The sequence below is a fragment of the Musca autumnalis genome, unplaced genomic scaffold (assembly GCF_047663935.1).
Source record: "Musca autumnalis isolate F117 unplaced genomic scaffold, ASM4766393v1 scaffold_1, whole genome shotgun sequence".
In the NCBI taxonomy this organism is placed as follows: Eukaryota; Metazoa; Arthropoda; class Insecta; order Diptera; family Muscidae; genus Musca; species Musca autumnalis.
This window is the reverse complement of record NW_027411644.1, coordinates 144,933,823-144,960,809: the sequence shown is the minus strand read 5'-3', so window position 1 is coordinate 144,960,809 and position 26,987 is coordinate 144,933,823. Positions and strand designations below refer to the sequence as shown.

The window sequence follows — 26,987 nt, the reverse complement described above, 5'->3', positions numbered from 1 at the left end:
TTATAATCTTTTTTATCCGGGAGTAAAAGCACACTTTCCAAAAAATTTGATTAAGCAAACAAAAGGTAAACAAAAGTAAAGTGGAAATTCTTCCGTATTACACAAGTTTTGTATTTATGGTATTACAAAAACCATGGGGCAAAGTCAATTCAGATGAATCTGATAATGATTATGATGTATCCTTCTAAAATTCGGTAGATTACCTGAACAAATATAACTAAAATTGCATAGTTTATTATTATTGCTCTATACTGTGCCATTTTTACTCAAAAATATGTTCAAAAACTGCATAATACATTGCCTCCATTATCCAGGAAAATCGATTATCCGTAATGCCTCCGGTCCCTACCATCGCGGGTAATTGAGGTCCGACTTTATTACATTGTTATGACATCATGTAATACCACTTCATTTGGTCACTAACTTTCCACGACTTAAAATTAATTTTATAATTGATTACTACAATTAATTAAAATTGATTACTACAATAATTTCCCATAAAATCCAACCCATGCTAAGTCCATATCAGCATGGTTTTCGTAGTGGTCTTTGGATTTACTCAACGCAGTCAAACTGACACAATATATATAGATTTCAGCAAAGCTTTTGATAGGGTCAACCACAAGCTTTTGTTGTATAAATTACATTCTATTGGTTTTAATACTAATTTAGTGAAATGGATATCTTCTTATTTACAAAATAGATCACAGACAGTTTTGTTTGATGGATGTGTCTCGAAATCGATTGACGTCCCATCGGGTGTTCCTCAAGGAAGTCACCTCGGACCGGTTCTATTTCTGTTATTTATAAACGACTTGCCAAATTCGATAGCGCATTCTAGATTGCTGATGTACGCTGATGATATCAAGTTGTTCATTTCTCATAACTCGGAGAAGCAATCTGATCTTCTCCAGAGTGATCTAAATAGTCTTTTTCAATGGTGCAAAATCAATTTTATGGATTTAAACTTAAACAAATGTAAGCATATGTGTTATTCCAGATCTTCTTCTTTAATAAGGCAATACAATATTAATGATTTTCAATTATCAACTGTAGAATCATTTGTTGATCTTGGCATTTTGATGGATCAAAAATTAAATTTTTTTGACCGTCAAATTGTTTAGATATCAGTCATGTAGTACAAAATAATTCTACTTTGAAGCTCAGCAGGCCTTCTTCAGTGTTGGCGTAAAGCGGCCCATATACTATCAAAGTTTGATGTCAATATTGTGTGAATTTTATGGATTGATGAAAATCAAAATAGTTTTGCAAATAGAACATTGGTGGCATCGTTTTTATTGGGAAAGCTGATACAATTTTGTTTTTTCAAAATTGTCTGGCTTAATACCATTGTTGTTGTTTTATTATTTTAAAACAACTAATTTATTAGTGGAAAAACTTTGGCATTATTCGCCAAGGGGTAAGGCAGGGAAGACTAATTTTGATCCACGCCACTGGATGTCATCAGTTCCCTTGTTTCTTGTTTGTGGATATTCTCCCCCGAAGTTATTTTTCAATAACTTCATTAACAAAAAACGTTTTGTACCCAAACATCAATCATCAGCTCGAAGTATAAAGCTGAACAAAGAAAAAACTTCTATGAGAAGTTTTTCTTTGACAGCCTCACACAACTCCGACGAAAGTGTTTGCGAAACAAATCAAATCTTTTCCACTGTTATGTGTCGTTGATTTTCAACGAAGGCATCATAACAAAATGATGTTGGTAGCTAACCAACCATACAAACTGTACAAATTATTTGTACATGATTTAGTAATGGTTGTGCTGTTGGGGAACTCGTGTAATATTGGAAAATATTTTAATCAGTCAGTTTTTCCAGCAGCAACATTTTCTATTAATACGTTTGATCATAAAATATTTAAGTGCATTAGGCAATAAAAATCTATGTATTTTAGATAAGTAGAGCATAAGAGATAGCAGTTTATATGAACGGCTGGGGTGCATTGATAATAAAGGCATCGACCAAGTGATAATGCACTCAGCAAGGGAGCAGGTTCTTGTAGTGATAAGAGCATAGAATAAGAGAAGATAGGCTAAGAATTATTTTGTAACTTAGTTCTTAAGATTCATTTTATCATGAATAAAATTAGAATAGAATTTACAACCCAACGAGACGGTTGTAGTTTTATTACTCAAACACAAACCGTGATAGTATTTCTCAAATAGAACATTGGCCAAAAAGCAATTTTGAAAAAAAAAAACAGAACAATGTGTGTTTGTAAAGAAATAAACAAATTTTAAGTTCATTCATTTTTAGAGGTAAATTTGAAGATTTGGGTTGCAGATTGAAGGCGGATTGAATTCTTTGTTACACACTTATCAAGCACACACGTACAGAAGGAGTTCATCGGCTGGACAAGCCAATTTAATAGTGTATGGGCCGATTAAACCCCTTTGCCATGTCTAAAAATTAACAGCCTGTTGATGTATGTCGCACGAAAACTACGAAAGGAAAGCAGTCACTCACTTCCGTCTAAAAAGGCGTTCATGTATTTCGAAAACTATCGTGCGACTGCCGTTACATATACTATGCGAAAAACTACTAATTTAAATGTACATTTTATTTTATTTTGTTTCAACAATGTGTTGCATAAATTTGATTTAAGATTTCAGTGTTATTCGCGAGTTTACATTCTACTCGATAACTACAAAGCAAGTGAGTGATTTTGACATTCTCTTTCTATAAAAGACAGTCGTTTCGAAATACATAAACATCGGTGTTCAAAATATTTTGTGCATTAGTTTCTCTGAGCGAGTCTTTCCTTTGCTAAACCACGACAGATGAGAATAAAGAGAACATATGTCGTTGTTGCAGTCACGTTAACGTATGTACATATATGGGTGATCTTGGCTGAAGTACATGGAAAAGTGTGCTTCTACGTGTTATTTCGTATGGCTTGTGGTTCGCATAGATTTTCGTTTCGAAGGTGTTTACAATGTAAACGTGACCAAAAAGAGAACAGCCCAAAATGTGAATGTATTCAAACTATTGGCAACTTATGACTGTGTGTTAGTGTGTTTTTATGCACGCACGCTACAAAACAAAAACAAATCAAAGCATTATCTCTTTTTCGTACGCTCATTCTATGCATTCGGGTCGTATGTGTGTAAATTGCCGAAAAACTTCGGCACCGCTGTGTCAAAGAAGAACACATTTAAACTTTAAACTTTACATGAACAGAAAATGATTTTTTCCACTTCGGAAGCGCAAGAAACCTTTCAACGTTTTGAGATGTTGTTTTATCATTAATTAAGGTGCGCGTATAGTTATAAGGTGAAAGCAGAAACTAAGGCTACAGATGTTACATGTATATCATACTTCATGAGTAACACGTTCCCATAAAGAAATCATGGAGTAGCACCAACATGTTGCCATAAAAGAAAAAAAGGCTGAATTATTATTGGAGTAGCAATAATATAAGGATTTATCCTAAGAGTAAATTATAAAAATAAATGTCACTACTTACATACTTACCCCCCGTTTACACATGCAAGTGACAGTTCGAAAAATACCAATACACTCACACATATTCACTGCCACACCAACTAACAACCTCACTGCCGACAAATTTTCCTTGTCAGTAATCAATGTAAGTGCTTTGAAAGTAACTTCATATTTTTTCCGAACGTTTACACATGCAAGTGTCAGTTCGAAAAAATTGAAGTTTCGACTATAATATGTATACACAACTGTCTGCAAGTTACTTGCATGTGTAAACGGGGGGTTAAGGGTAGACACAATATACAAAAATACCATACCCTGTCGGACTTTTATCAACCAGTTGATAAAATAATTAATAATAAATCGATTATTTTTAAACTGACTATAAACTTGTTGATAAGTCATCTAGAGATCAACCACTTTGAGCAGAAAAAATTGGTTGAGATCAACCACTTTGAAAACAAGAACATGTACCTTCTGCAAAGTATTTGTGCATGCAGAAAAAAGGTGAAATTATTTAAATAATTCACATTTACATTTTCTTAATAACTTTGATATAAATGCAGCATCCAATAATAGAAGCCAGTGTTGATGGACTGAACATATTCGTACATAGTATTCATATTGTTCTGGTATAAAAAAGGAACACGAAGGAAATATACAAATTAGCCTCTTCTTCTCTCTAACAAAACCTAACAGAAAGAGAGAGAGAGAGAGAGAGAATATGAAAAGTCCAAGTCATAAAAGCACACAAAAACAAAAATTGTTTATTTTTCACATTATCATTTAAACCAGGGACGCGCTTCTTTGCAAAGGCAGTATAGTGAGGCGCTCACTGAGTTGTTTTTGCATTTGCTTCTCTCTCTCACGTACAGTGTACGTGTACATAAATAAACGATGAACATCATGTGGTTGTTGTTTTTCACCCATGCATAGACACCTGCTTTAGTATTGATGGAAATATTATGGGCGACGCTGATTTAAACCATTGGTGCGCAGAAAAGTTGATGTACTAGTAGTGGTAATATACTCTTTCCATTGCTAAACAATGACACCTCAAAAATAAAGAGAGAATACGGGTGGTTTGTTTACACTTTTGAATATGAGGGCGAGCATCGCTGATTTAAACTGACTACAAATAGTCTAAAAAAGTTAATTTATAATCAGTCGAAAAGTAATCTAGCGATGGACAATACAGACTACTTATGTGCTCCTCGTCTTGTAAAAGAAGTCAGTTGGCATAAGGGAAAATAATCGATAAAAAGTCAGATATATTTACAAAAAAGCTAGTTTTAAATTAATTTTAAATCAGTTTCAGTCCCTACAGGGTATACTAGCTACCTACACAACCACTGAACCGGGACAGACAGAACGCATTTATCTCTCTATTATGTATGTAAAATCCACAGTAACTGGTGACACAAAAATAATAGTGTAATAAAAATGCATATATGTATGTATATATAAATAATATTACTTGCGAAGCGCTACGGGTTCACCTAGTGTAATATTTTTTTTTTTTTTTTTCGAACGTTCCCACGCCTCACTTTCCCACCCCTGCCGACCGAGGGGGCGACCTCCCTTTTACGTAGGGATCGCGTACACACCATGATCCGCATCATGATGGGGTATGAGAGGGAAATTGAAAACCAGCTACAGAATTTACTTCATCAGCTAGTTAGTTACTTACTAATACATTTTTATATACTATTCATTTAAAAATAAAATTATGTTAGATTTTATAAGGTCAAGGCTCATGCCAAAGTCTACATTACAATACATGGAATTAAAATCTACACACATTTTGTTAATAGGATCTCCCATAGAGCAATTCGTGCGGTGGAAATCTCTAAATAAAGGTTGATAGTTTCTAATTGTTCTACAAGGAACATTTATTCTAATAGATGATATTAAGAAATCCGAGGGAATATTACCCATTAAAATTTTATGCACCATCATAGTGTTTAACATTGTGCGTCTACTCTTTAATGTAGGTAATCGAATTAATTTTAACCTGCTTGTATATGAAGGCAAGACAAAATCGCTATTCCAATGTAAACCTCTCAGTGCAAAAAGCAAAAATTGTTTCTGCACTGATTCAATTTTATCAGAATACATTGCGTATTGAGGGTCCCATACAACAGAACCATATTCTAATATAGGTCTTACAAGTGACGTAAATAGTTGTTTTGTTATATAGGGATCTGAAAATTCTTTGGCCCATCTTTTTATAAATCCTAAAACTCCATGCGCTTTATTAACAATAGAAATTACATGATTATTAAATTTTAATTTTCGATCCATCAAAAGGCCAAGATCAACAAATGATGATATAAAACAATATACGTATTTGTTAATTCAATTGTTTTTATGTACATATATTTGTGTATTTTCCATCTACATCTAAATAAAGTAAACATTTTATCTTATTTTCGGACGACGATAAGCTATTCAGTTTATCTTTCAAGACTTCTTGCCTTAGCTTTTAATATCTTGCGTAACAACAATTGTATTTATTTTACGAAATATTTCAGAAGCGAAAAGGTGCAATGCGGCGAAGTAATTTTTAGTGTATTGTCTGTATTTTTATATCAGATACAGCGGTTGACATATAGTTGGACAACAAAATGTTTGCAAACGTAGAGAATTACCAAAGTTGTGTTTCTGAATGACTTGTCTACCCACTTGGTACATTCAAAACCGAATATTAAGGCTCGACATGTTACACTCTAATGGTACTGGTTCGTCAATCTTTATAAATTAAAATCAAATGTCGTTCGTTGGTAATGTCATCAGTTAAGAACGGCTGGACCGACTTAGGTTTTTATGCAAAGAAAATTTGACCAAGCCCACTTTTACGCCCTCTTTTTTAATTTTTAATTTTTATCTTTTCTACTAAAACTACTGAACCAATTTTTCTGAAATTGTCAGGGAATGTACAGGGATGGCCCCGGTTAAAATGGGTTACAAATTTTTTTTGAATTTCGGAGGGGGCCGGGTACTTCCCCTATATCCTATTTCTATATTTACAGTAATTACTAGGCATCGGATTTTGCATATTTGCATACATTTTAATAATAAAGATACGAAGGTTCTGATTGGATCAAAATTCATTCAAAGAAATCTGAATTCAATAACAGGTTCATATTTTGTATTTTTTTTTTGCATATTTTTTGCGTTTTTGGCCGAAAATCGTCATAAGTCGTAAAATTGACAATTAAAGTTGAAAAAAAAATCATCAAAAACTTTAAAGTGTCCTAAATTAAGATTGTTGGCGCTTATCTAGCAGATTATTATGCTATTGAGACCCCTTACCACAGTGCGTGTAAGATATAAAAATATGGTTATACATATGTATGTATATTGTAATAGAATTTTTTATTATTAGCCTATTAAAAATATAAAATTTGTTAAATTGTCAAATATCACTGTGCGACAACAGAAAAAATGACGAGGAAAATCGAATAGATTATGAAAGTAGAGCTAAAAATATGAGACACTTGTATCGGCGTTTTAAAAGTTTACGTCGGAAAGTAACCGAAATAGGCGGGGCAAGTTCCGCCCATTTTTAATTTTTTCGAAATATTCGAGTTAAGATGTCTTTGAATCCTTGCATTTTAGGTATATAGTGTCTTTGGCAACTTTACAGAGGAGTATGTGGGCAATATTTTTGTTAAAAATTTTAACCCTCATGCGGTTCATCAAAGGGGTCTTTTTTGTCCTTTTTTCAAAAATCTTTCAAAAACTCCTTAAAAATGTGATTGTATCAAATCCAAATATTCTACAAAATTGTTCGCCATAAAATTTTACTATAGGTCTCAGAATACACCAAATCTGTAACTCTTGTCTAATCGCCAGAAATCTCTAAAAATGAAAAACACGTTTTAGGGTTAAAGTCGGACTTCATCTGAGTTTATTCAAAATTGTCCCACAAAACATAATTTTAGAGCGATGACGTCAAAGACAAAAATATTCTCCGTCAAATTTTACTATAGGTCACCAAAGAAATTAAATGCCTATTTACATTATACATCATAAAAATATCAGTATCAATTTTGCTGAAAAAACATGAAAATATTTCCCAATCTTTTTGATGAAAAATTGTTCCTTCTTTTTTCGAGTTTATACATGAAAGTAATATGAAACTTGGATATAGGTGAAAAGTGTCAAAAGATGAAAAATTCTACACAAAATTTCACTATGAGTTTTAAAATAAACCATATATCTAGCTATACTATTTCCTTAAAAAAATTAGATTCCAAATTTATATATATTAGGATGAAATTATATGTTTTAATTTTTGACTTTTAATTTTACATAATTCCATACTGGATCAAAATCTAGCAAAATCCTTTACTTTTTGGGAATATTGTTAAAGAAAGAAATGTTCCAAATGAAATTTAGTTATGGGTCTCTGAATAAAAGAAATCTGTAACCATAGCATATAACATTCTTAGCAGCACTTGTTTTTGGTATATATGTTTTAGGGCCATATTTCCCAATTTTCATATCGATTGTCGTTGTGATTGGATACTGTAAATATCATATTGATGGTTTTTCGTTGTGAATTCATACAGAAGATGTTGTGCGTTCCATTCATAATGTTTTTGAAATATTTGTGGTGCGTATATATTTGGAATATAAAAAACCCACATTGGACCTGCCCAAATTGCGTATTTTTAGTACTTTCAACTTAAATTCCGTAGTTTGGATAAGCCATTGGTTGCTTATATTGTAAGTGAAAATACATTAGAGGTCTACGGCTATGGTCAAGTGAAAATATACGTGTCATATGGGCTCCGACATGCACAATTTGGTGTGGTCCAAAAAACAACAATGATGGGGCTAACTCCTACTTTGGTGGAATTTACGGAATAAACCTTAGAAATTGACATAAATGACTATATCGTAACTGGGTTCGTTATGGTCATTCACGATACAGCTATTTATGTCAAATGCTAGTGTTAATTCCGTAAATGCCACCAAAGTAGGAGTTAGCCCCATCATTGTTGTTTTTTGGACCACACCAAATTGTGCATGTGAGAGCCCATATGACACCTATATTTTCACTTGACCATAGCCGTAGACCTCTAATGTATTTTCAGTTACAATATAAGCAACCAATGGCTTATCCAAACTACGGAATTTAAGTTGAAAGTACTATAAATACGCAATTTGGGCAGGTCCAAGGTGGATTTTTTATATTCCAAATATATATGCACCACAAATATTTCAAAAGCATTATGAATGGAACGTAAAACATCTTCTGTATGAAATCACAACGAAAAACCATCAATATGATATTTACAGTATCCAATCACAACGACAATCGATATGAAAATTGGGAAATATGGCCCTAAAACATATATACCAAAAACAAGTGCTGCTAAGAATGTTATATGCTATGGTTACAGATTTCTTTTATTCAGAGACCCATAACGAAATTTCATTTGGAACATTTCTTTCTTTAACAATATTCCCAAAAAGTAAAGGATTTTGCTAGATTTTGATCCAGTATGGAATTATGTAAAATTAACAGTCCAAAATTAAAACATATAATTTCATCCTAATATATATACATTTGTAATCTATTTTGTTAAGGAAATAGTATACATAGATATATAGTTTATTTTAAAACTCATAGTGAAATTTTGTGTAGAATTTTTCATCCTTTGACACATTTCACCTATAACCAAGTTTCATATTACTTCCATGTACCAACTCAAAAAAAGAAGGAAAAATTTTTCATCAAAAAAATGGGAAATATTTTCATGTTTTTTTCAGCAAAATTGATACTGATATTTTCATGATATAAAATATATATAGACATTTTATTTCTTTGGTGACCCTTAGTGAAATTTGACGAAGAATATTTCTGTCTCTGACATCATCTCTCTAAAATTATGTTTTGTGGGACAATTTTGAATAAACTCAGATGAAGTCCGACTTTAACCCTAAAACGTGTTTTTCATTTTTAGAGATTTCTGGCGATTAGACAAGAGTTACAGATTTGGTGTATTCTGAGACCTATAGTAAAATTTTATGGCGAACAATTTTGTAGAATATTTGGATTTGATACAATCACATTTTTAAGGAGTTTTTGAAAGATTTTTGAAAAAAGGACAAAAAAGACCCCTTTGAGGAACCGCATGAGGGTTAAAATTTTTAACAAAAATATTGCCCACATACTCCTCTGTAAAGTTGCCAAAGACACTATATACCTAAAATGTAAGGATTCAAAGACATCTTAACTCGAATATTTCGAAAAAATTAAAAATGGGCGGAACTTGCCCCGCCTATTTCGGTTACTTTCCGACGTAAACTTTTAAAACGCCGATACACGTGTCTCATATTTTTAGCTCTACTTTCATAATCTACTCGATTTTTCCCATCATTTTGAAAAAAATTGAATTTTGTTGCACAGTGTATTTTATGTAAAATTCAATATTTTCTTTATCTCAATTTGTTGCACTAGTCTGGTTTTAACTCAAAAGGAAAACATCGACGTCGGATTTTTTATGCGGCGCCCCCTAAAGCGTTTAGTTTGGTTAGATTTTAAGATTGTTAAAGTTTGAGCACAATTGGATTATGAACACATGCCACTGGGGCATCGAAATTATGAAAATCATGATTTTTGACGACATCAGCCACCCATATCTGTTAAAGCTTTTTGCAAATTAATTAAATGTCATACTATTCTTAATATTTCTTGCCGAACAACAAAATACGTAAGCATCACTGAATTCGAGATAATAATGCCAGTGTTTTATTTAACTTGCTTTGGTGTCTGCTTAGTTCAAATCTAGTAACTTATTTTCCACACAGTTGCAGTTGACCAATCGAACTAAAATTTTGCACTTTTTTCAGACTTGGATGACAATACATGAATATGAAAGCAAAACCAATATGGGTCCATTTTTCTTAGAGCCTCCATATAGCGGTACCACCCGATTTAAAGTATTTTAAGGATTCTATCTTATTTTTTAGGCCGAATTGACTATAACTTGGCATTTGGAGTTCCCAATGGTACAGAAACTTCCTCACCAAAACTGTTGGACTCAGGTCAAGGTTTTGGTATAGCCCCTATATAACGGTACAACACAATTTCAGGTATTTTAAAGTTTTTATCTACATTTTCGGCCTAAATTGGCTATAATTTTTTTTTTTGAGGTTCTCAGTGCTCAAAAAAAAAAATTAATTGCTGAAAAGTAAAAAATAATTAAAAAAATTAAGTAACAGTATATTATTTACAAATGCACTTGAAACTAGAAAATAATTTTTAATGATGAAATCCCTCAAATAAAACGCTTGAATTTGAATTAAAAATTATGACAATATTAAACGGCAAGCGTTTTATTTAAGAGAATCCGTCATTAATTTTTTTTTCTAGTTTTAAGTGCATTTATACATTGTAACTTAATTTTTTTAATTATTTGTTATTTCTTCCCATATTATCAATTTTTGTGAATAAAAACTAATGTCTTTTACATTTTGTTCATATTTAAATTTATTTAAGGGACTGACATATTGTGGTTTTGGAGCCATCTGGGTAAAGATGACTACTTTGTGATAAACTCGACTCCTTGCTCTAATATGTCGTTCACAACTTCAAGTTGTTTACCATCCTTTACCCCTCCTGGTTATTGATGCTCTGTGGCCAAGTTGCAGGATCTTTTTCAAGAAAATCGGAGTTAATGCTTAATCTCTTAACAACAAGTAAGTATACCTTGTAATTACGTCTGGTTGACTTTTTCTAGGAATTTCGGCAGTTGTTCCTATGTTAGTTTGGTTTTTTTTCCATCTTCTTTTGATTGCTTTATTAAGATTTTTATCGCATTTGGCTCTTTACGGTGGTTTGAACTATCAGACCAAACAATACCAGGCCAACAAGTTCAGGACTAAGATTCCACAGATAATTTATCATTTTGTTCTGATATTTGTTTCGTATTTCAATAAATCTTCAATTCGGTTTAGGTCTTATTTTGGACCTAAAAAATATTTCTGAATATCGTTTTCACTATTTTTTGTATTAAACTCAATCTATTGTCTATAACCCTTTCCAACCTATTGATTATGTTTACCCAATCTATATAAACATTATCTTGTTCATTATACGTTTTGTATAATCAATAACCCACACTCTCATTTTTAACACTCAGTGCTCTAAAATAAATAAACAAAATAAAACACGTTCTGGTGCGTTAAACCAGGCTCGAAAGATGAAAACACAAAGTGCTTCTACGGCCTCTTTTTCTTGGGAAGTCAGCTGAGAAGTAGTTTTAAAACATTCTCACCTACGTCGAACTTGGATTTGTCAATAGCAGACTATTCTTATAGAAATCACGTGAATATGTTTGCTTGATGTCCGGATGTGCTTCCAAACTTGCAGTCAAAAATCCCTCTCAACAATTTTCTAACAAGTTTGTACGGTGGTACAGAAGCTCTCGACCTAACATCTGTTCAAGCTGGTAAGATCCCATTATTCTAGGCATTCTTACAGTGCTAGGTCTTGTTTCTCCCCTGAACTACTGTCAGTTTCAGGAACGCCCAGGAGTCGTTCTTTACCCCCATACCAGATGATACCAGAACTGCAAACAGTTCTTTCTGCTCTGTTTTGGGAATACCTGGTAATAGTTTTTCATGCCAGTGCGCGCAAATAACCTTGTTTTGGAGTATCTTAACCATTTATTGAAGTTGTTGCGAGTATTTTTCACTGTTTGTTCTCCGAAATAAACGAATAAAGCTTTTAAATCTTATAGTTGTTGGGTCCTCTCCGAGAGCTTCTACTGTAGCTAAAATGATACGACTAACGTTTCTATAGGGCACTTTACAGGGGTCCAGCAGCAATGACAATTTCATGGTTAGGAGTTCCTGTTGAAGCCGCGCTGGATTATTTTTGGGACAGATGGTTCTTCAGATTCTAGGAAGCGCTTAGCATCAAAACAACACCTAGACCTCATTGAAAATCTAGTGAAATACGAAAACATAGACAAACAAGTATCATAAAAATTAAATAACAAAATGATAAATCACCTGTGGTGTCTTAGTCCTGATTTTGGTGGATTGGCATTGTTTGATGCGACAGTACAAAACACCGTAAAGAGTCAAATGGCGACAAAAATCTCAACAAAGCGAAGATGGAAACTTCTCCGGAAATATTCGACCCAAACTTACAAAAGAACAATTGTCGAAATTCCTAAGAAGGTCTGTCTACCTGGCGTAATTAAAAGTGGGACTTCTTGTTGCTCAAGAGATTAAACATTAACTCCGCGTCGAGCTCACCACAGATTACAACGAATTAATTACAAAGGACGAACAACTAAAACAATGCGTTCTCCAAGTAGTCGGTTGAACCCAGATAGACTCCATTTTCGCCCTAAGGCATACTTAGTCACGTTTTTCGGGACACTGGCTTTCTATCTCGAATTCAGTAATACTTACGTATTTTGCTTTTGAATATAAAATGAACAGAATAGCCTTTAATTTAATGCATAATATGCGCCAATAGCTTTAACCGTTCCACAGATATGGGTCGCCGAGAGAGACGAGATTTTCATAACTTCGAGGCCCCAGTAGCACGTGTTAACTTATTCCAATTGTGCTTAATTGGCAATTTTAATCTTAACATCTATCTAAAATTTACTCTAAGTTTAGGCGGCAAATCGAGGGCCATCTTGTGAGAATAAGGAGTCTGTCGATTTCTTATTAGCGTTGCTGAAATTCCTTGTGGGATGATTACTTCAGTATGGGTTCCTCATCCATCCATGGAGCTGGATGGTATAGAATATAGTACCCAAACATACTGTATTTCCAGCTTCTCCAGTAGGAATTTAATTTCCATATGTGATAGTTTTTTTTTGGACTTTACACACTTTTTGGGATTTATTATAATAGAGGATAATATCATTCCAATTAAATACATTATATATAAATAATATGAACCTGCAAGAATCTACTCATTTTTACTACGATACAATTTTCCCTTTATCCCTTTAGATTCTTGCAGTTCTGTAACAACCCAAATAATAATATTAATTATATATAACAATTGTTCCACAATTCGATTCATATTAGCTTCATGATATGGGATCTACTGTTTATCGCCGAGTCCGAACGGCGTGTCTTACTCGCCAACATTACTGAGGGGTATTTTGCCACCGTTGAACATTCTGATGTTGCCTGGGGAATCGAACCAACGACCTTCTGCGTGCAAGGCGGTTGTGCATACCATTGCACCACGGTGGCACCCAATAATATTAATTAATGAATACAATATGACTTATTTCAATAACAATTGTAGCTAAGGGCCATGCCATTATTACATTTGTTATTTTACTATCTGATGGATTTGAAAATGCAAAATACACTTCGCCCCGGTTATTTACCTCCCTGATTAACTGCCTTTCCCGTTCAATTGCCTCATAATCTAAATCCCCAAAAGTTTTTCATATAAATGAGTTCAAACTGTCCCGGTTAATTACTTTTCTATAAGTACCCAATTCGGATATTTACCTACAAATATTTTCCCAAAAAGAACATTTATTAATACTTTTCTCGGTTTATTACCAGTAATGGTATATTTCTGAGACAATCGATTTCGATGACTACGTGAATTGTGATGAAGACGTCCAGTGTTATGTTATGGTGTTATGATCACATATAAATAAATTTCTCATTGATAATATAACTTACATTATACTCTTAGACTTGGTTTTATTTTTTGACTTATTGTTTTCTAATTGTTGTCATTTTTTGTAAGGTTGAGATGAGATTTTTGTAAATACCCACATGAGGTAGATATGCTAGATTTTCGTAACTGCCTTTCCCGCATAACTACGCCAATTTTTTGGAATTTTATGAAAGGTAGTTAACCGGAGTGCAGTGTAAACTAATTTGGAGGCATTAAAAATAATTTTCACATTGAAATTTAATGACTTGATGCTCCTCCTTGAAATTCAATCATCACTTTTAACTTTAAGTTAACCGGAACGCTATAAATTTGTTCGGTAAATACAAACAATAAAAAAAGGAGACTTATAATAGGTCCGTACGATAACCCAAAAATTTGTACAAATTCGTACAAATTTTTACTGAATGCTGTTCGATAACAAAATTATCCAGCAAAAGAGAGCGAGTTTGGAGAGATTTTTGGAGTTTTGTGACTGAGGACTTGCAAATTTTTGCTGGGAAAATTTGTCCAACAAAAATTTGCAAGTCTGATCAGCTGACTTTTAATCACCTGTTCAATGTAAACAACTCGAAATGTTAACATTTTTGACCAAGAAAATTTTACAATTGCACATTTTTTTAGATTCTAAAGTGTTGTGGATAGGATTAAAGTATTAAATAAGTAAACTGCAATTTTAAAATTTATGTTTTTGTTCAGTTTGGTTTATAATATCAAAAGAAACAAAAACAAATTTCATACATTTTCGGAAACAGCTGACTTGCAAGTTTTTGCAAAATGTTGTTCGATAACTTTCTGCAATTTTTCATGCCTGAGAGAGTAAAATTCACTGAGAGAGGTCACTGGGAAAGTTATCGTACACACCTAATAATGGGGGTAAAAATTATTTGGTCTGTTCCAGTACTGCAAGAATCTACTAATTTTTACTATTTTTTCCGATAACATAAAGGAAAAAATTGGTCTGTTCCAGTACTGCAAGAATCTACTATTTTGTACTATATTTCTCGATAACATAAAGGAAAAAATGTTATCGTAGTAAAAAATAGTAGCTTCTTGCGGGTTCTGGAACAGAGCAAATGTTATCGTAGTAAAAAATAGTAGCTTCTTGCAGGTTCTGGAACAGAGCAATTATTTTGTATGGGATGCACGCAAAATACTTTCAAATAAAGTTTAGTTTTTAATAGGCCTGTTCGATAACCACGCATGTAAAAAATATTTGCAAGTTCTTGCAACTACTTGCAAATTTGTTATCGAACAGCATTTTGTAAAAGTTTGTACAAACTTTTGATTTATTGTACAGACCTAATATCACGGAACAACATTTCAGATGCTAGTCTAAATATACAAGCTATTTTTCTAGTTATAACCACATATAAAGCATAACCACAATTTAAAATACTAATTTAAATAAAACTACAATATATTTTATGTGGAATGAGTAAGTTGATTGTAACTAGCGGGTGTTGGAAACACTTTTCATTTTATAAGGGAACAATTAACCGCGTAACCGTTCTTGGAACCTTTCCAAAGGTGAAAGCCTTGAAAGCCGCCAACTTATTACAGACATTAGTTTATGTCTTTCCCAAAATTTTGAATTTTGCTACAACCCAATTTTTTTTTCTTCTAAAGCTTAGAATTAAATTCTGCAATGAGTTGTCGGCCTTATCCAGCATATTTATTGGTCTGTTCCCGAACCTGCAAGAATCTACTAATTTTTACTATGATAACTTGGAGTAGTTCTCAACCTGTCATATACTTATCCAGAGAGTTTTATCTAAAAAATGTTATTGGAGTAGTTCTCAATCTGTCACATACACATTGTCAAATTTATGCATCGGAGTAGTTTATTACTTTTTTTAAACAGACTGTATATATATTTTATATTTTAGTTTTTAAACTTTAAGTTATATGAATTGTAATTACCATATAGTAGTTCAAAATGCAATTGAACTTTAATCGGCCTATAGGCTTATATTGCATAAAATGAAATAAATAAATAAATAAATAACAATTTTTCCTTTATGTTATCGGAAAAAATAGTAAAAATTAGTAGATTTTTGCTGTACTGGAACATACCATATGTACAGTGACACAGAAAAGTATACATACACCCTACAAAAATGCAGTTTTGGCTAAATCGTTGGGTTTTTTACAGCAACAACTGCACTATGTGGCTCCTTGGTGACAAAATAACCATAATTACACAAATTTATTTTAATCTAATACCAATATTTCATACAATTAAAGAAATTCAATTTTCACAGCACAGAAAAGTATACATACACCCCAAGGAAATACGAGTATTATCGTAAAATTTATGGAATTAGTAGCAAAATTTATACATTTTTTAGTTCTGGCGAATGTCTCTGGGTGTCTGAGATATATTTTAGAGAAAACAAAATAAATTTTGGGGGTCAAATGCCGTTATTTAGGGTCAAATTTCTTATATACCTCGTTAAAGCTGACCCTTGCTTAATTTTTTGCGGTTTTAGCTATTGTACTTTATAAAAAACACAAAATTAGTTTCAGATTGCAAATCTTGAGACCCAAGAAAGCTTTGGAGTTGTTATTGAGCAAAATATTCCTTCCTGGACGTCGATTAATGCGCGTTTTTCCTCAAATTTTTCAGGAAGTTAATATATTCCTAGGAATTCCTGGCGCAAATTACAAACAAAATGCATTGAATTGCCTTGTATTAGGGTCTGATACAATCCTTGGGCATTAGTTGAATCAGAAATGTGACATTTTGTTACAAACCTGTTCTCAAAGCTTCTAAAGCAACAAAATATAAGCACTAGCAAAAAAGCATGAAATTTGTACTGTGAACAATGTCGTTTTCGTATTATGATCATTACCGTTACAATAGGCGCGAAACGTTTCGTATAATTGTACATTTCTGAGTCAATTGATGCCCAAGGATTGTATCCGACAATATTACAAGGCAATTCAAGGCCATCTATATGTAATTTGCACCAAGAATTCTGCGGAATCTATTCACTTCCTGAGAAATCTGAGGGAAAACGTACGTTTATCGACGTTCAGGAAGGTATATTTCGAACAAAAACAACTTCAAAGCCTTCTATGGTCTCCAGATTTGCCATCTGATACGAATTTTGTGCTTTTTATATAGTACAACAGCTAAAAACGCAAAAAATTAAGCAAGGGTCAGCTTTAACAAGGTATATAAGAAATTTGACCCTAAATAACCGCATTTGACCCCCAAAAATTATTTTCTTTTCTCTAAAATATATCTCAGACATCCAGAGACATACGCCAGAACTAAAAAATGTATAAATTTTGCTACTAATTCCATAAATTTTACGATAATACTCGTATTTTCTTGGGGTGTATGTATACTTTTCTGTGCTGTGAAAATTGAATTTCTTTAATTGTATGAAATATAAGTATTAGATTAAAATAAATTTGTGTAATTATGGTTATTTTGTCACCAAGGAGCCACACAGTGCAGTTGTTGCTGTAAAAAACCCAACGATTTAGCCAAAACTGCATTTTTGTAGGGTGTATGTATACTTTTCTGTGTCACTGTATGTACATAATGGTCTGTTCCTTTACTTCTGAAAATGGTAAAACCGGCAAAAGTAGCAAACTGCTCCCATATGAATTGTATGGTGGTGGAAGTAAAGGAACGCTTTTCGAGTAAAAAGTGGTAAAACTTGAAGATTCTTGAACGTAAAGGAACAGAGCTAAATCTTATCATTGATGGTGTGGGGCTGCATGTCAGCTTCAGGTGTCGGAAACCTTCATTTTATAGAAGGTATAATGGATAAAAACATTTATCTCGACATTTTGAAAGCAAATGTTAAGGAAAGCGCACGCAAGTTGCTTTATTTAATTTTAAAAACTATTTCCGAGAACGTTAAAAAAACTTTTTTGTGAGGTGTACAATTTTTCACATAGTTTGCCCGACTTTCAATTGGTCTGTTCCTTTACTTTTGAAAATGGTAAAACCGGCAAAAGTAGTAAAAGTTGCAAACTGTTTCCATATGAATTATATGGTGTCTAAAGTAAAGGAACACTTTTCGAGTAAAAAGTGGTAAAACTTGAAGATTCCTGCGCGTAAGGGGTAGTTTACACTATATGTAAATGTCATATGACATGAAATTTTCCATCATTATATAGTCGCTAATATGTGCAATATTGGGGATTTTCCTTACCCCATTTATTTTGTGCGTCCACGCCAGCAAAAATGTAATAAAATTACGTCTATACATTGCCTGGGTGGGTAGATATGGAATGTTTTTATTTCGAGTCATATGACATTGATAGATAGTGTAAACTACCTCTAAAGGAACAGAGCTAATGTGAGCCACTGTAGTTGTCAACTACTGGAGAAGTTAAACTCCTTCATATTTCATTGTCCACTATTACAAATAAATTGAACAAGACGGCATAAATCATATGAAATACTATAAACACACCAGCATGCAATATTTTGACCCAAGCATTTGCACATATTGTCAAACTTGTGACTTCCTGTTTCCACAAATAATAAATTATTTTCGTTGTAAACGCGGACACTACAATAAACCAGACCCAACACGACCTTCAAACCGACCGCCAAGAGATATCAAGCAAAACTGAAACAACTGAAGCGCAAACAAAACAAAAAAGACAAAAATGTTGGAGAATTTCATCAGTGATGGAACAACCCAGTGTTACGACAGAGTCGTAAGAAATAGTAGGACGAGTTGTTTTAATTGCAAGCGTATAACGTATTACATTATAAGCGTAAAACGTAAAACCACAGTCCCAATCAACATTACAGTACGCTTATGCTTGCTTTACATTTACGAAATCCACTCGATTTCAACTGTCAAATCCATAGGTTAAACGTCAAATGAAATCCAGATGAGATTTCATTTGACGTTAGAGCTATGGAATTGACAGTTGAAATGGAGTGGATTTCGTAAATGTAAACCAAGCATTATAGTCCCAGCAATAAAGTTCGGAAGTAGTGCAATGCAGAGTTATGATTTCACAGCATCTTTGAATGCAGTCCACACGGATTTATGAAAAATGCACTCCGTTCGATTCATTTTAGAAGCACTCGCTTAAAGATCCCTACAGGTACAAGCCAATTTGTTGATCCCTACAGAAGACGTCGCCAAAGACGTATAGCAATAAAGACTAGAAGAAATGCATTTTCCAAAAACATATGCTAATAGTTCCACATTTTGGTTACAGATGGCTACACAACTCACTGGAATTGATAACAGCAATGCCAATCGTTTTTGATTCCCATTTCTCGCGGCAGAAAACATTGACGTCGTGTTTTGTGGCTGAAATTTATTTCTTTTCTTTTTTATTGTTCATTCAATGAAAAAATCAAAAGCGAATGCCGTCAAACTTGAGTTTTAATGTTTTTCTTGTCAATATTCCAATGAATAACAGTTTTCGTTTAACAGAATGTTGCTATGATGTCGTAGCAACAGAGGTTAACTCCACCTACAGTTAATTTTTCACAATTGACTTTTCCTATCTTATAATATTGACATCTTTGACGTCGCAGTCTTTTTTTTCCAAATATAAAAAAGAGTGTCTAAAATTCTAAAGCCATCGGCACATACGGTCCGTTTAGTGAGACGTTGGGACACGCGTTGTCCCAAAACACTTATGGGTACTTTACACGATATGTTTTTTTACATATGAGTTGTCACTTTGCATATACATTTTGTATGGGAGAAGTAACAACTCATATGTAAAAAACATACCTGTAAAGTACCCATTAAATTATGTTTAACTTTAGCTCTGTTCCTTTACGTTCAAGAATTTTCAAGTTTTACCACTTTTTACTCGAAAAGTGTTCCTTTACTTCAGACACCATACAATTCATATGGACGCAGTTTACATCTTTTACTACTTTTGCCGGTTTTACCATTTTCAAAAGTAAAGGAACAGACCATTTAATGCGTCAGCCAAAAACAAGGCATCACTTACACTTTTTTCATGTGGTTGTTGTACCGCGACGCTCAACGCATCGCATGCTGAGCGCTTAAGAATTTATTTAAAAAATAAAGAAATACAAACTAAAGTTGCGAACATTGCGGTAATTCACGAGACGGAAATTAGTTTTGGAGTGTAGATGGAGTAAATTTCGAAATCTGAGCTGGAGTGGGGGGACAATGTGTATAAAAAAACCCTTTGGGTGATGAAGCAAAATTAATTGTAATGACATAAAATGCAGAGAAGAGGAAGTGAACACTTTTTTTTTTTTTTCTCAATCATTTATTTATTCAAGTGTTAATATAAATGCCCCAGCGCCATAAGGCATTGTAGGGGCAAAACTGACAACCTTAATATTACTTATTATATACAGTTTTTAATGTACATTATAAGAGAAAAAAAGGAGAGGAAATTAATGCAATTTACGTTAGAAGTGAATCGATATCAGATAGTAAATAGTGTTTCAATTTATTTTTAAAAGAAGAAATACGCATAACATTCTTTACTTCTACTGGCAGCTTGTTATATTCACTTGGTCCAGCATAACCAATTCTTTGTTTTGTTGTCTCAAAACGGCACCTCGCTATATGCAACTGTCTAGATTGACGTGTAATTCGTGAAGTTCTCTGAAAATTAGCAGGGAATGATATTGATCTAGAGTTATTCAATGTAATGGATTTAAAGACGTATTTCAAAACGTGCATCTTGTACAAGCCACGTACTGGCAAAATTGATTTGGCTTTCTCCCTGTATAACGTAGATGTGGGGTATCTGTTGGGTAGGTGTAAAGCTACCTTCAGTGCAGTATTCTGCGCTCTTTGCAAGTCCTTCAAATATCCAGTGTTTTTACTTGCATATATTCCAGGCAGATATGTAAGGTGGGAATGTATTAACGCTTGATATATCATTAGCAGACTTTCTGAACTCAATTGTCGACTAAATTTCCGAAGAATTCCTGTGGCTGAATAGACTTTTGATTTTTCTATATGAGAGTTCCAAAACATGTTATTCTCCATAGTCAGACCCAAATATGTTATAGACTTCGATTCAGTAATGGAGACTCCATTTATGTACACTAACATACTATCCTATGCATGAAGTTTAAATCGCATAAATTTAGTTTTGGATGAATTCAATAAAAGGTGGTTCAACCTTCCATATTCTGCCAGTAACGCTGCATCATACTCTATTTGCGTTCGAAGAACTTTTTCATCTTTATATTTGTAGAACAGGCTTACATCATCAGCGAACACAACAAGTTTTCCAAAGAAAGGCATATTTTTCAAATCATTTATATAAATTTTAAATAACAGAGGGCCCAACACACTTCCTTGCGGAACACTATATTTAACCGGCACACGTGAACTTTGGGCATTACCAACTTTGACATATTGGTATCTGTTTCTTAAAAAATTCTGGAAAAACAGCAAGGTTTCCGGCTTAAAACCAATAAAATGCAACTTTTTAATCAAGGTGTCATGATCAACCAGATCGAATGCCTTGGTAAAATCAAAGAATACTCCTGCAACTCCTTTGCATCCAGAGTCAATACCACCGCATATGTATTCAATAATATTAAATACAGCTTCATCCGTACCGGAAGCTTTTCTAAAGCCAAACTGGTTTTCAAATAATATCTTCTTCTGCTCCACATATGCCGTTATTTGTTCACAAATAATCCTTTCAAATACCTTATCTAGCACTGACAAGACTGCAACTGGTCGAAAATTATTAATATTTCTTGAATTGGATTTTTTGGGTACTGGAACTATTTTGTGGACTTTAAGAATATCCGGATATTTCCCAGACTTTATCATATTATTGAAGATTTTTAGTAATATATCGGCAACCTCGTTTTTCCTTATCAACAACATCTTAGGTTTTACATTATCTGAGCCGCAACTTTTCTTTGGATTCAAAGCATTAAGTTCTTCTAAAATCCGATTCCTGTCAACTTCGATTAGACGAAACTGACTGGTTGCCATTGTTAGTGTTCCAAACATATTAATGTTATCATTTGGTTGATGCTGCATTTCATTACTCAATTGCTCTACTGAAGTAATAAAATGAAGATTCAGTTTGTTCGATTTGTCAATATCTTGCGTCAAAGTGTTGCCATCTTCATCAACGATCTCCTCCAAAGGCTTCTTATTTCTACCCATTTCTTTATTCAAAAAATGCCAGACCTTTCTGCTATCTCCGTTACATGATTTAATGTTGTTTTTGTAGTAATTATCCCTTAACGTTCTATTGCAAGTTTTAATAACGTTGCTTACCCGCTTTAATCGATTAGTAATATTTAAATCGTTTCTATGCTTTCGCCTCAGATAAAGCAATTTGTGTTTATAATTGATTAGAGATATGAGTTCATCTGTTAACCAGGGAGCCATATTCTGCCGTCTATTTACAGTCTTTATAATAGATTCAGTGCTCTGATTAAGACCTGTCTGCAGAACATCAACTAATGTTTTGCATAATTCAGATGAATCCGCTATATTTGACAAAAGATGTAGGTTTTGGTCCAAAAACACTTCAAACCTTGCGTAGTCTACCCTTTTTATGGTTTCTATGGAACTAATATGCTGCACCTCCATATTAATGAAGCAGCTCAAAATATTGTGGTCCGACAAGGAACTTTCAATGCTGTAAACAACAACATTATTGCCTTTGTTGCTAAAGACCCAATCCAAACATTTTTTAGATACAGGACGAGTAACGAGACTATGACAAGATTGCATGTCATATGAATTGAATTTATCAACCAAGTTTTTCTGGTATTTTGTTCTTCTAAATAAATCTATGTTCATATCACCAACCATTATATTAAACCCAGTATTGAAATACTGCATCACCATTTCCATTTTTCTCAGGAATGTATCCACCTTACATCTTGGCGATCTATAAATCGATGAGAAAATTAGTTTTGAATTCCGGAAACAAATATCAGGTAATTCAACAGCAATAACCTCCACATTATCTGCACTTTGAGTATATAACGTTCTGTATTTTAAAGAAGAATTTATATAAATCGAGGTTCCACCATATCCATCTGATCTTTCACAATTAATAACGTTATAACCGTCAATATGGTACAAATTCAAAAATTGGCTGCTGAACCAAGTCTCTTGAATGGCTATGATATCTGGCAACTTTCCAAGCATCGGAATTTCATTTTTAAATTTGTTAAACTTCTCTATAGACGACACACTTCTTACGTTTACAGAAACAATATTGAAACTCCTTTCTACTTTATTGCCAATAGAGGTATATTATATAAATCAATATTATTAAAATAATGAGAATCCATTATAAAAATAAAGAAAAACTAATGCAAAATGTATTTATGCAAAAAAAACTACTTAATTTGGTGAGTGAAAACCATCTTCATCATCATTTTCTTCATCCTCGACATCATCTTCATTATCATTATCATCATCGCTATCATCGCTAATGTCAACTTCAATTAATTTACGAACGGTTTTGCCTTTAGTCACCGTTTGCTTTAAAAGATCATCAACATCATTGAGCGTATTTATTCTAATTTATTTGATTTCTCCTCTTTTCGTACAAATACTCTTCCTCCACTAGTGTAAACAAATTTGTAACCAACTGATCGAAGTGATTTTGCATGATTAAAAACTTCGAGCGTATCTTTAGATACAAAGTCATTTATGTATATTGCCTTCGTTTCGGCATGCTCTCTAAGTTTCTTCTTTTCCTGCATCAATTTTGCTTTAATTCTTTTGTTTACAAATTTTACAACAACAGCATTAGCACTAGTTTCGCCTCTCTTCTTCAAAAAATAGGCCTCCTCTATATCATCAGTTCTAATTTGAGCTCCAATTTTACTCGCAACATCAACAACAACATCCAATGGCTTTGTGTTCTCATCCGCTGAAATACCATTTATAACACAATCTTTTTGAACACGAATGTCGTTCAAAAAAGACACAGTTGATTGCAATTTCTTTACGTCTTCTCTCAAATTCGCATTTTCTCTTTTCAACATCTTGATTGTTTTTGTATTTCTTTTAACACCTTGTAAAATGTCATCATATTGGGTAGACATGAAACTCATCGTTTGTTTTATGTCTCTCATTTCCAACAACAACGCTTTCATACCTGCTTTGTCGTCATTCGCTGGTACACAGAATTGGCATTTAAATGGGAGAGAATTATCGTCCAATAGTTTATCGCTCTCCACCTTATTCAGCAATGTGCATTGACAGTGGAGACTTTTCTTACACCCATCGCACTGCAAGCAATCATCATTCTTCAAGATTTCTGTTTTACAAAGTAAACAAACGACTTTTTTCTTTTTGATATTGTTTAAGCTTTTTCTTTGTTTTCCTGGCATTCTTCAACACTCACAAATAAAGGCTTAGTTCTTGTTTATATTTTCAATATTCTTTGAATAAACTGTTATGTTTTTAAATGCAAAAACTAATTTTTATTACAGTAAAAATTTGTTCACCGAAAATGACGTCTATACCGTTGCAAAGTTGCCAGACTTATATGACTCGGTCGCGATTAAATTTAACGGAGAATTTGTATAATTTATGTTTATGTAATAAAGTTCTTAATGTTATTGTTTTAAACAAATAAGAAATACATTTTATTTATTCTGCATTAAATGCAGTGATTTGGATCGAAAATGGACTTCATCCCAGCTGTGTGCTGTGGAAGCAAAATGGAGTGCATCCTAGCTGAGCACTCTCTTGTTCATTCATTCATACCCAGCAAAAAATTTTGGAAGTTGTGCAATTGGAGTTATGATTTCACAACATATTTCGATATAGTCCAACAGAGTTATGAAAAATGCACTCCGTTCGATAAATTTTATAAGCAGTTGCTCTAGAGATCCCTACAGATAAAAACCAGTTGGTTGATCCCTACACATTTCTTCAAAAGACAAACAAGAGTGTATACATTTCGGAGAATTTGTTATAAAATAACCCAGCAAAAAATTTCGGAAGTTGTGCAATTGGAGTTATGATTTCACAACATCTTTCGATGTAGTCCAACAGAGTTATGAAAAAGTCACTCCGTTCGATACTTTTTATAAGCAGTTGCTGTAGAGATCCCTACAGAAAAAAAAACAGTTGGTTGATCCCTACACATTTCTTCAAAAGATAAACAAGAGTGTATAAAATAAAGAAATAACAACTTAAGTTGCGAATATTTTTGCGGAAATTCACGAGACGGACATTTTTAATGGAGTGGAGTTGGAGTCCATGTCGAAAGCTGAACTGGTGATGGGAAGGCCTCAGCTGGGCTGAGGCATCTACCTTTCTAATTGTACCATGTATTTGGCTATAAAATGAACATTTGCTATCTCCTACTTAGTCCGTGTTTAGACACACGGGAAAGTAAATTCAATTTTAGGCAATAGGGGGTAGGAAAGAGTATTGAGGAGCTCTTTCCTCTCCGCTCTCTCCCAAAAACTCAATTTACTTTCCCGAGAAATTTGTGTGTCTAAACACAGACTTACCGAATCATATGTTTTTTTTTGTTTTGATTTTTCATGGCGAATTCCTAGTTTTTTGACGTTTTAGATTCGATCAGCTGGGCCATGGTACAATAAGAAAGGTAGATGCATCGGCGAATTGCTACAACAAAGCAACTTTTTTTGTAATGTAAACTGTCAAAATTTTCGCCAAATGGTCTCTTGTTGTCTCTTTTTATCGCTTGTGTTTGTCTATAAAGTGTAGACATGCTATCTCTTACTTACCGAATCATATGGTTTTTTGCATGGTACAATTAGAAAGGTAGATGCCTCAGCCCAGCTGATCGAATCTAAAACGCCAAAAAACTATGAATTCGCCATGAAAAATCAAAACAAAAAACCATATGATTCGGTAAGTAAGAGATAACATGTCTACACTTTATAGACAAACACAAGCGATAAAAAGAGACAACAAGAGACCATTTGGCGAAAATTTTGACAGTTTACATTACAAAAAAAAGTTGCTTTGTTGTAGCAATTCGCCGATGCATCTACCTTTCTTATTGTACCATGGTTTTTTGTTTTGATTTTTCATGGCGAATTCATAGTTTTTTGACGTTTTAGATTCGATCAGCTGGGCTGAGGCATCTACCTTTCTAATTGTAAATACCATGAATTGTATCATGCTCTTACTTACCGATGGTCTGTTCCTTTAGTTTTAAAAATGGTAACAGTGGCAAAAAATGGTAAAAGTGGTAAACTGGGGCTCAATTCTGTTTCTATGAAAATGTGAAGTGAAAACTTTTATAAAGGAAAAAACTGTCAAATGAAAAACATTATAAAGGAAATATTTTTCATTTCAAATGTTCATAGAACAAGAATCCAGCCCCAGCTCTCATATAAATTGTATGCTTTTTAAAGTAAAGGAACGCTTTGCTGCATGGTAGAACAAATATAAGGTAAAGTTAATACTACAACAAATACAACTCGAACAACAACCACAAAGGAATTTGTTTTTGTTTGTAACGTTACTGCCAGTTCATAGTACAATTAGAAAGGTAGATGCCTCAGCCCAGCTGATCGAATCTAAAACGTCAAAAAACTATGAATTCGCCATGAAAAATCAAAACAAAAAACCATATGATTCGGTAAGTAAGAGATAGCATGTCTACACTTTATATACAAACACAAGCGATAAAAAGAGACAACAAGAGACCATTTGGCCAAAATTTTGACAGTTTACATTACAAAAAAAGTTGCTTTGTTGTAGCAGTTCGCCGATGCATCTACCTTTCTTATTGTACCATGTGCCAGTTGTATTTGTCATGGTTTAATAATAAAGGTTAGCTAAAGCTTCCTGTCAATTTATTTTTTTTTTTCTTTCGACTGTTCCTAAAACTTCAAAACAATATACACAATCTTTGTATGT

At 33.3% G+C, this 26,987-nt stretch overlaps 1 protein-coding gene across 1 annotated transcript in view; it reads right to left on the bottom strand.

Annotated features, from left to right (window-relative positions):
• LOC141387445 (uncharacterized) overlaps positions 1 to 18,754 on the bottom strand; it is a 29,721-nt gene extending 10,967 nt beyond the window's left edge. The window contains exon 1 of the mRNA XM_073957162.1: positions 18,588 to 18,754. Within this exon, the coding sequence (XP_073813263.1) occupies positions 18,588 to 18,622 (35 nt within the window). The 5' untranslated portion in view covers positions 18,623 to 18,754. The remainder of the gene's footprint in view (positions 1 to 18,587) is intronic.
• Between the last annotated feature and the right edge of the window lie 8,233 nt (positions 18,755 to 26,987).